Here is a 14,546-nt window from a genome sequence, read left to right on the forward strand (position 1 = left end):
TGCGCATGCGCAGGGGCGCCGGTGCGGCGGCGCGGGGGGTGACTGAGGTCAAATGGGCGGTTTCGGCGCATGCGCGCGCGCGCGCGGGTGGTCGCGGGGCGCGTCGGGTAGGGCGCCACCGCCGTGCTGACGTGAGCGGGCGCGCGTGCGTCGCGCGGTGTCTCGCGCTGCTGGCCGGTTCCCGCCATCTGCCGCCGCCCCCCTTCCCCCCCTCCCCCCCGGGCCTCAGCCTGCCCAGCGGCGCCGGGGACACACCGGGACGCAGGTACCGTGGCTCGGTCCCCCCTCGGTCCCCCCGTCCCCCCTCCCACCCCCCGCCGCGCCCGGTCGGGTGCCCCCCCTGCCGCGCGGCGCCTCCTCTCACAGCGGCCCGGTCCGGGGCGGCCATGGAGCGGCAGGGCGGGACGCGCTGCCCTCTCCCCCCATCTCCCTGCCCGGGCGGGCGGGGGGGGGCGCGGAGCCCCGCCCGGGAGCGGCGGGGTCGGAACGGGAGGGCAGCGAGGCCGCCACCGGGCCGGGCTGGGAGCGGCAGCGGCGCCGGAGTGCGGGCAGCGGGGCAGCCTCGGCTGCGCTGCGCGCAGGCGCCGCTTCATTCATTTCTTCTGGTTTCCATGTCTCCCCCGCCCCGCCGTGCGCACCGGGAGCCCCCGGGGGGCGGCGGCGGCGGCGGCTTCTCGCCCTGCTGGGCCGGTGGCTTTCCCGGGCGGAGCGGCAGCGCTGGGGGCACTGCCGGGCCCGCCAGGGCACTGACCCGCAGGTCCCGCCGGAGTACAGCTCCTTGTCTCGCTCAGGCTCCCCCGAAACTTCGGTTTCTGTCTCTTACCGACTCTCCTCAAGCACCTTTTCCCCCCCCACTTAAATCGGTTGTAGTTGCTTTAAGGCTTTGCCAGAACATTTGTGTCCAGGTTGAGCCTGCTCGCTGTTCAGTGGTGAGGAATCAGCATGTTGCTGCCCAAACTGGGAGATATTTTATTGATCTAAGTCTCCTTTGCTTGTGTCTAACTCTCCTTCACTGTGTTTAAAAATACCAGTGAAACGGTTCTGCTGAGCTTCTACAGAAACTTTAAGTCGCGCTTATATCTTTCTGTAGATTCTTTGGCAAGCCTAGTTACGAATTTCTCCGTTTTAACAGGTGTTTAAGACAGAGAACGCTTACCCTGGTGAGCTCTTTCCTGTGAATAAGCATGGCTCCGCTAAAGGTGCATGGACCCGTCCGGATGCGCAGCATGCAGACTGGGATTACAAAATGGAAAGAAGGGAGCTTTGAAATTGTGGAGAAGGACAACAAAGTGAGTCTAGTGGTTCACTACAATGTTGGAGGAATTCCAAAGACATTTCAGGTACACCAAATATTAAGGCTTTTGTTTGAGCAGTGCATGGATCGTGCTCTTTTGTGAACAGCTGTCCTCTTCAGGCTATTAAGTGTCATGCAAACTTCCCTTTGTCACTGTTTCTTGTTCCACATTTCCTGAACACTAATCCATTTGTATAACTCTCCTGTAAATTATTCATGTGTATTGTTAAAGGATCTGCCAAGGTTGACATCAAGATAGCACTGAATGGGAAGAACCAAAAAAGCAGAGAAAAGTCACCAAAGTATATAGTATTGTGGGTCACGTGATCAGATTTTTGGGATGTGTAGCCTTTCTGTTACTGGTACATTTGCAGAATCTAGACGTGAAGATCTTGAATGCTTTGTACTAGCAGTTTTTCTTGCTGTTAACGATGTTAACACACTTATCACCTCTTGGTTGTTTATACAAGACTCTGCAGAACAGCAGTTGTTGCAGTTTTAGGTATTAAATAAGCCGGGCAGTGTGGTTTCCTCACCGGGACGGTGATGCAGATTGCTGTTGAAGATTCTCGTGAACTTTTCTGCCTGTTGCCTTTTTTTCATTCTATAGTTGTCTTCAGCCCAGTCTTCCTATGTTTTGTGCAAAATGCCCCAAAAAGAATGTTAAGCAGTGTTTTTCTCTAAGAAATTTCTGTCAGATTTTAAAATACACAGAAGATATAAGAGCAGTTGGAAGAAAAAATAAATCCTAACTTATTTAGCAACTTCATAACAGCTTAAACTGATCTAAATGTTGGCTTCTGCTTTTTCGTGCCACAGTTGTTTTTCAGCAGTGTCTTCACCAGACCTTTCTCTGAGCCATTTATTTCTGTGTGCGGACTTGGTGAAAAGTTCACTTTATTTTTGAAACATCAGCTTTTGCTGCCTTAGTGTGCTGAAAAGTCTCAGAAAAGAGTCTGTCAGCCTGTGTTAGAATCAAGACAAGAGAAAATCATTAGCTGTGGATAGTTCCTACCTGTGTTACTGCAGACTTGAAAAGAATCGTCTGTCTCCTCCAGCATGATGCTGTGTCTGTATTTTAATCCAGTATTGGACCATGTTGCTTCTGGACTGTGTTCTCTTCTTTTCCTCGTATCTTCTCTGGGTACTTGTTCTCACATGCTTCTTTCTGCCTGGATGAACATTAACGTGGCATGGCAGTGACTCGAAAGGTGGTTCCACAGGGAGGATGAGCCTGCAGAACTACTAACCATGGCCTAAAGGGGCAGGTTTTTCTCCCAGCCTCTCACATCTGCTGGCTCTGGCACTCATCAGATCTCTCCATGAGCTCGGTGGAGGGTTTTCATACAAATTAACTCATGGAAGGGACCAAATGCAAGGTCTGGTGGAAGGGGTGATATGGGACAGTGCAGCTAGAAATACAGCAAAGGAGGAGAAGGAAATGAGCAGCTGCATCTTTAAGCTAGTTATTTTTGTTTGGATGGTGATTATTTTTTTATTTGCTTTCTAGTCCCGTTCGTCTTGAAGCAACACAGACACCAGCACAGAGTGTTGGTGGGAGCGAGCAGTAGGCAGGGACCCGCCTGCCCTTGCGCTGCTGGCTTGTGCCCCAGTGTAGCTTGTGTGAGCCAGCCCTGGTCCCTCCCACCACTTTTCTGTGCTGCTGCAGGCATGACAGATACCTGATAATTCTGCTTTAGAAGTAGTGTGTTCTCTCTCTCTCTCTGTCTTTTTTTTCTTTGACAAGTTGCTCAGGGAGAGCTGTGGGTGATTTTTTTTCTACTTTTTTTGCTCTCTGTAATAGCGCATTTGGATGAGTCCAGGGCTATGTTTCTTTTTAGAGTGACTGGTGTGTCATCAAATTTCTATGTCAGATGTTAAGTTTTAGTGATGTTTTAAAGCTTTGATGAAGTTGTTCTAGAAGCTAGATATGTATTAAGAGAAATATTTGATTTACTCTCACCTCCGAAAACTTTGTAACACTGTCTGGGTCATAACAAGTGCATGGAGACTGTGGATGGAGCCTTCTTATGATAACATTTTGAGTTGAAATAGCTTGTTTTGCACTGAGATGGTGAAGTGACTGTGATCACTTTCCGTTGGTCTCAATATTTTAAGAGAGGATGAAAAATGTGGAGCCCTCTTTTCAATTCTCAAGTCTTTGAAGACTTTTTAGCTTATATTAAAAAAAAAAAAGATAAGGCACAAGTAAACAAAACACAAACCAAAACAACAAAAAACCCCATCCCCCACCAAAAAGAAACCCAAACCACAAGTATTGAGAACAAAATATTTCAGAATTTTAGTTTTCCTGGCAAAATAAACCCTTAGTTTCTGATCAAGATGGTTTTCCAGCCTCTCTTATAAATGGCTGTTGTGTCTAGGTTGGCTTTCCAAAGAAGCTAGAGATCTGCATGGAAAGAAAAGAAGCTAGAGATCTGCATGGAAAAAAGAAATCTCACTTTCATATACCTGAACAAATTTAAACAAAAACTGGGAATAATTGTTATTTTTAAAATTGTGTATAATTTGAAGGAGACAGGGCAGATTCTAGAGCAACGTATGGTGAAACTTTGGCATCAGAGTGTAATTCACGTTCATGTCTATTAATTCAACATCATTATTTAGACCGGTAGGGTGGCATTGTGCAGGTCAGGCCAAATTAGGAGAAGACTACAATCTGCTGGGCAGTGTTTTTCTCCCTCCTGAGTAGTGCCAGTGGTCGTGGTTTCCAGTCTTGTATAAAGTGTTGGGTACAGCAATGTGCTGGGGTGGGGGTCGTTGTGTAGCTGGTACCTGGTCTTAGGTTAGGCTAAAGAAATGGCAGCAAAATGAAGAATTAAGCAAAAAAGGACAAGGGAGTTGAAACTGAGAATAAGTTTAGGTATGTGTTGTCAAATGTCTATGCAGCCTGCAGATGTGAGAGATTGTTTTGCTGCTTCTGCTTTAGGAGTTACCCTGAACCTGCATGGATAGTAGAGCCTTTACTGAACAGCCATTTCTTATAGATGGCTTAACATGAAATAAAAATTAAGTAATGATATAACAAAGTAGCAGTGGCATCATTAGGGAGCACTAATTATTGTAAAAGTTATTCTTGCATTTGACCAGAATGCTGAAAATTTTGCCACCTCTTAGTTGTTATAATGTTGTATATAGATTGTGTTTCTTATTGACTTATTCCCTAAGCAATTTTTTTTAAACTATATCAAATCTCTCTTCCCTGAGGGCAAATTATGAAGTGAGTAGAAGTTTGTAGTTAATGTTTAAAACTTTCTCCATCTTAAGTTGTATTTCAAACTTGATGTGGAATTTTCAGGCAGCTAGATGGGACTGTATGAAGCTCTTATTCCTTTGCATTCAAAAATGTTGCACTTGATAGCAAAGCAAGCTTCAATAATTTTATCCAGTAATATAGGGACTGTTGAGCCATAGTGATGTTGTCTGTTCTGTCAGCTTCCCAGATCACTGATTGCTGTAAATCTGTGAGGCTTAGTCTTCGCTCAGAATTGAGCAGGGGAAGTATTTCAGTGCAAGCGCTTCTAACCCTCTCTATTTGTAGTGTTTTGTTTGAGTTTGTGAGTATTTTGCCCTTTTAAAAATGAATTTATGTTTATAGTCACCTTCTTGTTTTCAGCTAAGCCATAACATTAAAACTGTGACCTTACGACCAAATGGTAGAAAACTATGCTGCCTGATGCTAACACTAAAGGATACCAGCTTCCTGACAATTGATAAGGTACCATTTAAAGATGCAAATGAAATGCGGATGTATTTGGATGCAGTTCATCAAGACAGGGTTCATACTGGTGAGTGCAATTGTTGTAAATTGTGTTGATAACAGTTTGAAGAGGGGTTGGTGCTGTGTTTTCTTTTTTTCATCTTTAGCCATTTTGTCCTCCTTGCGTTACTGACTTTGTTTGCATTTGTATAAATGCTTCTTTCTGGCCTTGAACCCCAGTTTTTGTTATATACCTTTCTCATATTGTACCTTTGTCATGTTGAACAATAAGCAGAGGTTAAACATGTAGGAATCATTTATGTTGTAACTATGTTGGTATTTGAAAAACTCTTGTCTGTTTACCACACGTGCATAGTCTCTTTCCTTTTTATTTTTTTCTTCAAGTTTATTTTGTTCTTTTTAATGGTAGGAACCTTATTGACAACTAAGCAAATGGCCATTCTAAGGAATTCCCATAAACACATGCTTTTGTCTGTGCACTCAGAATGTTGTCCTGTCTGTTGGCAAGAAATCTAATGTGTCTCTTTCAAAATCAAATCTAGCTAAATAACGTCTTACAAATAAGAATGCCGATCAGTTAAATGCCGATCAAATCAAATGTTGTGTAATTTTCCTGTCAGCTGGGAAACCCTCTCAGGGATCTGGCAGCTTTGGAGGTGTGCTGGGCAGCAGGACCACGCAGAAGGAAGCTAACAGGCAATTCTCTTACATGGAGAACCAGGTTTGTTTACATGCTCAAATTATTCCTCTCCTCTAATTTTATTTCATTCATTTCCTCTTATTGTGTGTTGTAATATTTTGCATCCAAACTTCTTGTAACCTGGAGGACTTGGGAGCAGATGTATAAGGGAGGTTGGCATGTGTGTCTTGCTCGCGAGGAGGTACATATTCTGTGTGAAGAAGGAAAGTCAGTGTCTGGCCGTGGAAGACAGAATATGTTCTTCATGCTGAGCTGTCAGGCCAAGAAGAAGCAGAAAGAGGGAAAGTACGTGATTAAGACTTGCTTCTCACATAGTTTGGAATGTATCTTTGTTTATACTGAACACCTTACGTAGCAGCTGAATATGTTGTAGTCAGCACAGGTCTTAATGAGTTTAGCAGATGTTGGCCAAATGCATATATTGAAAAGCTGCTGACCCAGTTTTGTATCAGAATAAGGTTACTGAATTTGTGGCATTCTGCTCAGGTTTTTATGTAAATTTTGCAGATGTCTCCCTTAAAGTGCTTTTCCTTTGTCCTGTATAACACAGATTTCATGGTGTATCTGCTGGCCTTAATTTGCATTATTATCTCTGTGAATATACTTGTATTACCACCCTCAGGCATAATATTTTTTACATTGTCCCAAAAAAAATTTACATATTGCTTAAAGACAATCTCGCAGTAAAAACTCTGAGGCTCTGTATACAGCGCTAAGATTAGACATGTTTAGTTTTCAAGCTGAAAATTGACCAGTATTCGTTAGTCAATCAACTGTTAGCTGTTTCCACTATACTACATGGGGTGCTTGCATGGCCCAAGGCTGTCAGGGCACTCTTCTAATTGTGTGGTTTTTAATATGGCTTTTTTTTTTCCTAATACTACCTGGGATTGATCTGGAGATATGTATGAGTCATGTCTTGGGGTTTTTTTAATATCTAAGCATGTCAAGGAGATTTTAAAAGCTGAAGTTCAACTGACTTAGTATTGGAAAACAAGAAAGTTAGTTGGTTACTTCAGTAGAGTTTTGTGTCTGTTACTTGCATAGATACGGTCAGAGTTTTATCTCCAGTCTAATTAAAGTCTCTTAATCTAATACAAGTAGCATTTTTGTGCTTTTGGATGCCAAACTATAACAAGTAGAACAGTGGTGTAAATACTAGTGTAGACTGAAGATGGTCAGAGTTTTCACTGTCTGGGTTGTCTCCCTGCCCCCTTCCACTTGGGCTTTTCAGACTCCTCCCAAAAGAGCGACTGTGGAAAGTAAGGAGGAAAATCCGTTTCGCAAGGTGCTGGGTACCCCAGCAAGAGCCTCTGTTAAGAACTCCACTGGAACTGGAACATCGAGCAACAGGGTGAACATTTCAGCATCTCCTGCATCATCAACCCCTCACAGAACAGGCCTGTTGGAGAATCGGTAGGAGTGTTATCCTCTTATTATGATATTGCTAAACTTTAGCTGTTTGTAGAGCTGCAGGTAGAATTTGGTACAACTAAAGTAGGACCAGAATATATTTCTTCCTCTGGTTTTGCTATTACTTTTAACAGGATGTTAATGTGTGCTTTTCTAGCCTCTGGCTGGTACTGGCACTAACGTAAGAGTTGGGCAGACCAAATTCTTCTCTGTATGCTATGTTATAAAAGTGGAGTTTGTGGAAGATAGGTACAAAATGTGCAGAAAGCCTTGAGGAGTTCTGTTCAGTTGGAAGAGGATCATTTACTAGCCTTTCTGAAAGAATGACCACTTCAAAAATTTTTGTCATCAGTGAAAAGAGGAAAAGAACACAACTGCCTGGTTCAGAAATGAGTGAAGACTATCCCAAAGAGAATGATTCTTCAACGTAAGTAATCGTGGTTTCTAACTTCTGATTTAAACTCTTTGTTCATTTGTAAAGGTAATTTTTTCTGAAAAGAATGCCTGGGTATTTCCTTTCTCAGCAACATGGTACAGACCAGCCAATGGTGAACTTCTGAACACAGTGGGTGCTTGGAACAGCGTTTGCATTCAGGATTAATGTGGGGAATAGAACCTGCTCTAGCAGTTCATTTGTAGGAACTGGCACATGCAAATTTTGTGTCATCAGTTTGGTCAGGACTGTCATATATTTCATACGTGTATAGCAGTAGGTGCCTTCTTTAATGAACTTGCTTTGAGCCCTTTCAAAACCAAATTCATAAAGGGAAATAGCCATTTAGAGAATAAGCTCTGTGTGTTTGAAACCAGATTTAATCATAAGTAAGGAGGCTTGTTTAAATGAATTGCTTAAACTTATCTGCAAGTAAAGTTTAATTGTTTCATAGTCAAATATTAAAGGTGATAGCAGTGAAATATTTTAAAATAAGTTGTAAATATCAAGCAGGAACATCCTTTATCTTCTATAACTTCACTGACTTCCACTATTGGTTATCTGTAGGAATAATAAAGCCTTGAGTGATCCAGCTTGGAAATACTTAAACAGCAGCAGAGAGAAACAGTTGAATCTGAAGCAGGCAGAGGAAAATAGGACATCAGGTAAAAAAATAAAAGTAAAGCCAAATGACACCTGACTTTGACCAGTATGGTTTTTCTCCTTTGATACTAGTTTTGAAAGTTGCTGCAGAGATGGTTTTCCTAATCTGCTTTCCCTGTCTCACTAACTTTCTTGCTTCCTATAGAGCCATACATGAGATGCAAATAACTTCCGTTTTCAAAGCCTGTCCTCCTGTAGCATGACCCTGACCTTTATACTTGGGTGCTGCTGCCAGCCCATGTGCCGGCTTGTTCGAAAACTCAACAAGCAGCTTCAAACTTGGCTCCAAGCTGCCCTTCCCCTCAGGAGGGGATTTCTGGAAACACCTAAGGATTTCCATTTTGCTCTCTTGTCTAATTTTAAGGCTCTACTTTTCTATTGATGCCCACATTAATTGTAGGCTGGTTTTTGTGCTGAAAACAAATACTGTTTGCTTTTGTTTCTTTATCTCATTCCCAGAACATAGAGGAGGAACTCTTTGGGGCCAGGACTTTTTTTCTGTTTGTATCACCACCATACTGGTGTGCGGCAAGGTTTTATTGACAATATAGAAATAACAACAATATATACGTAAGCTAGTAAGCAGCACCATTCTTCAGTTTTACTGCTAAATACTGAGCTGCTTTCCCCATAAAGAGAAATGCATTCAAGATTTTGTTTTTATGGGAAATGTTGCTGAACGCATTCGTCCTTTAGTGCAGCTCTGATGGCACAAATATGTTGCTGGAGGAGCCAGTAAGGTGAATGTTGATCTCTGAATGAAAATCTGCTTTGCTCTTTAGAGTTAAAATCAGAATCTGTCCGTGTGTACCTGCAATTTCAGGTAGCAGTATGGCAAACTTTTTTCACATAGCTGCATTTTTTCAAGGCTGCATGGCTCAAACCACTTCAAGCAGGGATAGAAGCAAATGTTTATTCATTGTCCAACCTAAATTATTCTGTGATTCACTGTAATAGATTTTTTTATTTTACTCTGGAGAACATGTCTTTTAGGTGGCACCATTTGAGGCATTAGAGTCTCAGGATCTGACACTATGATATAAGAACAATAAAACAATCATATTTTACCCCAAGCACATAGTAATTTACAGTGGAATTTGGAGTGGGAAAAGAAGCTTTTCACTTCTGCATATTTGTCTTGAATTTTGAGAGCACTGTATTGGAAATCACTAGTGGGTTTTCTGTTATGTGTCCTGTATATTTGAACAAGAAATGGATATTTATTACCTTTCAGACAGTTAGGACCCTTCAGTGACTTGTTAATGTTCACATTGCTATTCAGAATTGATGGAGATTATGGTAATAAATTAAATTAAAACTGCAGTGTGCCTCTGCTTACATATTATTATTTGCATTAGTACTTCTAAGTATGTGTGTTAGTACTTTCCCAACCAATCCTGTAAAACAGTATTTGGAGATTTTTAAACCGGTTGACTAAATACTTTTCAGCCAGTTTTATATCATATAAATAGCTGAGTTACCTGCAATAATATGACCTGCCTCTCTCTTTGGTTTTCAAGGTATTTTACCGCTGCAGTCATCATCCTTTTATGGTAGTCGGTCCTCATCAAAAGAGTATTCCACAGGCAGTTCCACCTTGGACAGGTAGGACTGATCCACTGGTATGAACTGTAAATGAAAATTCTTTCTCAGAAATTAGGATCTTCTGTTTATTGTGTGTTTATCATGTGCTGTGTAGCTTATATGCATTAAATAAGTATATATATATAAAATATTTTTTTTTCCCCAGGAGTACAATCCAGGTATTCAGTGTGGCTACAATTGCTGTAGTTAAATCTGCAAACTCCAGTTACTGCTTGCAATAGATAGACTTTCTAAAATCTCTCAAGTCTGTTATAGTCATTGTGACTGACTGATACAAATTATATCTAAGCTCTAGATGGTTCAAATGATATATAAGCTCTGGAATTTTAGACCGAATCCTTGCTTCATTTTTCCCAAGTAGATAGATGGCACGAAACGCTCTATTTTCGTAACACTGAATCCTGCTGAGGTTGAGATTTTTCTGTGTTAGACGCTGTGCAATCAGACTGTCAGTCTCTGGCTTACATAGGTGAGATACAAGATCAAGGAAAATAAGAAACATTGTCCACTCTTTACACATGAGGAACTGAGGTCCAGAGTGATTAAGTTACAAGAAATAGGCTGAAAATGAAAACTGTGGCCCAGATGTGAATTTTAAGTGTATCTTAGAAGTGATGATCTCATGCTATATGATCATTCTTCCTCTCATCATACAGTGTGGGGAATTGTTAGATATCTTAAAGACATAAGACTGCATGCACACCTGTAGATGCAACAAAACTTAACCAAAGTATTTAAGTGCTCTGGAAAAAAACTCTCTCTCTCACACCTCTTTTGCATTATAATGCATGCCAGTTATCTTGTGTGGCTTTACCAGTCCTTGTCTCCTATAGTGATATAATTCCAATGTCACGGACTATAGTTGTTTAAGGAATAGCGTTAGAAATCTTACATTTCTTGTACTTTATGTTTTTAGGTCTAGTGCATCCAGCCAGACCTCTTCAGCCAAAAGGAGCCTGGGATTTCTTTCTCAGCCCGCCCCTCTTTCTGTTAAAAAAATGAGATCTAATCAAGATTACACAGGGTGGAACAAACCCCGAGTGCCACTTTCCACACATCCTCAACAACAATTACAAGGGTGAATTTAATTTTCTTTATCTAGCGTACACACTTTGGTCATCATAACATGAACATTCTAGTTATAATTATTTAATGAAAAAACATCCTGAAATTAGTGAACACTGAGACAGGGAACACTTTTCCTAGTTTGGAAAATATGTATTCTTAAATTCACTTCCTGAGAATTTTAGAGGTGTAATAATTTCAGGTAATTAGTGTTCCTTTTGCAATCAATTTCTCTAGCTTATGTATACACACACTTTTAAAAATTTTGATCATAAAACCTCATGGGTTCCTAAGCGATAAACACTATGTCCTGTGAGTTTTCTGTGTAGTTTGAAGGTAGAGGGCAGCTCCAATGTGTTCACACATTCACATACATACCAATCAATCTTCTTTTTTTCAGATTTTCAAACTTGGGAAACACCTGCTATATGAATGCCATTCTACAGTCCTTGTTTTCAATTCAATCTTTTGCTAATGATCTGCTCAAGCAGGGTATCCCATGGAAAAAAATTCCACTCAATGCACTTATCAGGTAAATGTCACTTTCTGGGAAGGATATTTTCTCTTTCATTACTGATAAACTAGTTTTGTAATACTGAAACACCTTGGTAGAGAGTAATTTGCATGTGTAGCTAATAAAATAAATTCCAGAGCTCTCTCTATTTTGGAGTTCTACTTTAGACAAAGGAAGTAGACTTAAAAATTGCAATGCTGAGTTACAAGCAGTCTTCTATATCTTCTGCTCTTTTTCTAGTGGCAGAGTGAAATGCTTTGGTAGACAATGCAAGAAACTGCAAAATAAATAGATGCAGAATAACTTATTTTTAAATCATTACTGGCTAGGGTTTAAGCTGGTCAATAACTTCACCTGGTATGTGAGGACTTAAGCCTTTTTGGAAAATATCCTTTGTCTAGTACCTGTTGAGAGTGTTTGAATTCTGCAGTTCTGAGTTCTTAATCTGTTTCTAAATTCAGCTGAACTCTCAGTTCAGTCACACTTCATGCCCAGAAACGGCAAAGGTTTCTGTAATATGTAAAACTCTTTTCTTTTTGAAATATTAAATTCCTGTGCCATTCAGATTCCTTGGTATGTCTATCAGCAAGGCAAACTGCTGTTTGTACCACATTCTACCATTTGGAATTTTTATGATATGTGCTTTTTAGTATCTTGTTTCTTTTCTCTTACTAAACAAGATACAGGATTATCAGAGCCATTTCTGTTTCCATTTCATAGTCTTTTCTGTCTTTTGGGGTCATTTCTATTTTTGCTGTGTCTTCTTGGACTCTTCCTATGCTCCTCGGGTTCAGAGGTTGTTCCCTGTGCCCTTAGAAATGTCCTTTCCCTAATTTTTGCAGAAAGACCTCTGCAGCTCATGCCCCGTATATCTGGTGGCAAACGGTGTGGGCAGAGCTTGTGCCACAGGACCTGCACTGGGGGGCAGCAGGTGGTCCGGGGCCCGAGTACAAGTCAGAGCTGATGCTTTGATTCTGTTGGTTTGGATATGGGCATGATCCTACGTGATGAATGATTTTCTGTTTGAAAAGCAATTGCCTGTCAACTGCTTTCTGGTGAAAAAGGTGTGTTTCCCAACATGCTTCACCAAGCAGTTGTGGATGGAGGGTTAGGAGAGCATAGCTCAGCAGAGCAGCAGAAACTGGCGGAGCTGCAGTAAACTGATCATATTCTTTTGGTAACTGGGTATTAGTTCTTGGTTTGGGGCGGGAGGGGATTGCACAGGTATTTTCTGTCATATTTGTGTGTGTGTGTGTGATGGGACGTGACATCTTCCTGTCTCCCTCCCATGTATTTACTGTGACTGAAACTGTTGTGCTTGGAATATACTGGGTGTGTATTTCCTATGAAATTGTAAAGCAGTTGTAAAAGATCAGGAAATCACAGTAACTGAGAGGCAAAGGTAAGGTCAATTTGAACAGTTTTTTAATAAAGTTACCAGTAACACTAAATGTAGCTTCAACCAATGAATTCCTCACAGCTCTTTTGGCTACAGTTGCTTTTCACTCTGATGTGATGTTTTACTGCCAGGAGGAGGAAAGCTTGAAGCTGAGTGGAAATTTTAAAATAAGAGAAAAAAAAAAAATAAACCTGTCTGACCATGCAGGTTGAATTTAATTATTTTTGTGTTGCTTATTTTGGCAGCATGTGATTTCTTATCTCCTGTCAGTACAAATATTTTCAAAAAGCATTGTGGGTTTTTTTCTCATTGTAAAAGATAGAACAGAAATAAGTTTATAGAACTTTATAAGACTCTTCTCTTTACCTTAAAAGACTGTGGAATTTTTTTTTTCATTTGGGTCCTGTTCCAATGATGGCCTCAAATGAGATTACAGAACACTTCAAATGGAAAAGGTTAATTATATATGAGATATTTTCATATAGAACCCATAAACCACTTACCACAGGAGAAAAGCTTTTAGAGATTCAGATTCTTAAAATGAGGTATTGTGAGTTTTATTTCTCTAAAGTCCTGGAAAGGCAATAAGTGTTTCATTACATCGACTTCTGCAGGCGTTTTGCCCATCTACTTGCTAAAAAGGATGTCTGCAGCCCTGAGGTCAAGAAAGAACTGCTCAAGAAGGTGAAAAGTGCCATTTCGGCTACTGCAGAGAGATTTTCTGGGTACATGCAGAATGTGAGTACCGTGTTGTCTAGAAATAATTATGTGTATTTTGTTCAGTGTTTGGACTGCATTGAACTCCTGTCAAGCTTCAACTGTTTGACAGTGACTTGAGCTTTTGATCGGATGATGAGCAGAACTGTCTTATTATTGCTGAATGCAATGAACTAAAACATAATTTCCCCAGTCTGTGTGTGTTTGAGAGCAGGATACTGAATGAACTTGTACAAAATCACTTTGAGTTTGCCCCATTTCTAGGATGCACATGAATTCTTGAGCCAGTGTCTGGATCAGCTGAAGGAGGACATGGAAAAGTTAAACAAAACTTGGAAGAGTGAGCCAGTCCCTAATGAAGATAACTCCCCCGGACGGGCTTCTGATGACCTCTCAGCCACCAAAGTTTATACGTGTCCGGTTATCAGTAACTTGGAGTTTGAGGTTCAGCATTCTATCATTTGCAAAACGTGAGTATGCTTGAGAGCTTTTCTCATTTGTACTTTAAAAGACAGGAAAGTGTTTCCATCTTATATATGACTTCATCTGGAGGCTATAACTAGAACTAAGAACTATCTTTTTCCAAAGCTAGATGTTTAGAAAATGTTCTCCAGTCTAGAAGTGCTGTAAACCTCACACCACACTGCTGCTGCTACAGGCCTTCTTTAAACAGTCTCGATCCGTTTAGTTCCTCATTACATATCCAGTGGAAAGTTTCTGTGCTGTGCTTTTTGCATACTGGTTGTATGAAAATAAGCAGAAAAGGGGGTTTCAGCCAAGTAATGTTTCCTCTCAACAAAAAATCTGAAGCCATGGTTTTTATTAATTCTTTCCCAAGGCCTTCCAGGGAATGGCCTTTTCTTCTGTCTCTGTAGGTTATTGTGGAAAAAGGTGTAAACCCGTGTGTCTGGCCGTTTGTTGAGTATGAGCTGTGCAGCAGATTTCCCTACGGGATGTTTGCATTCCACTGAGTTGTCATGAACACAGATATTTGGGAATAT

The 14,546-nt window shown here is 41.0% G+C and overlaps 1 protein-coding gene across 3 annotated transcripts in view; it reads left to right on the plus strand.

Annotated features, from left to right (window-relative positions):
• Positions 1 to 140: 140 nt before the first annotated feature.
• USP37 (ubiquitin specific peptidase 37) overlaps positions 141 to 14,546 on the plus strand; it is a 36,468-nt gene continuing 22,062 nt past the window's right edge. Inside the window, exons 1-12 of one of the 3 annotated variants that reach the window (XM_080346822.1) lie at positions 141 to 265; positions 1,133 to 1,340; positions 4,932 to 5,103; positions 5,657 to 5,757; positions 6,971 to 7,152; positions 7,502 to 7,576; positions 8,150 to 8,247; positions 9,766 to 9,850; positions 10,767 to 10,928; positions 11,316 to 11,447; positions 13,443 to 13,566; positions 13,810 to 14,015. In XM_080346822.1, the coding sequence (XP_080202948.1) occupies positions 1,185 to 1,340; positions 4,932 to 5,103; positions 5,657 to 5,757; positions 6,971 to 7,152; positions 7,502 to 7,576; positions 8,150 to 8,247; positions 9,766 to 9,850; positions 10,767 to 10,928; positions 11,316 to 11,447; positions 13,443 to 13,566; positions 13,810 to 14,015 (1,493 nt within the window). In that variant the 5' untranslated portion in view covers positions 141 to 265; positions 1,133 to 1,184. The remainder of the gene's footprint in view (positions 266 to 1,132; positions 1,341 to 4,931; positions 5,104 to 5,656; positions 5,758 to 6,970; positions 7,153 to 7,501; positions 7,577 to 8,149; positions 8,248 to 9,765; positions 9,851 to 10,766; positions 10,929 to 11,315; positions 11,448 to 13,442; positions 13,567 to 13,809; positions 14,016 to 14,546) is intronic. The other 2 variants (XM_080346820.1, XM_080346821.1) reach the window with 2 other exon arrangements.

Source organism: Nesoenas mayeri (assembly GCF_963082525.1).
Source record: "Nesoenas mayeri genome assembly, chromosome: 6".
Taxonomy (NCBI): domain Eukaryota; kingdom Metazoa; phylum Chordata; class Aves; order Columbiformes; family Columbidae; genus Nesoenas; species Nesoenas mayeri.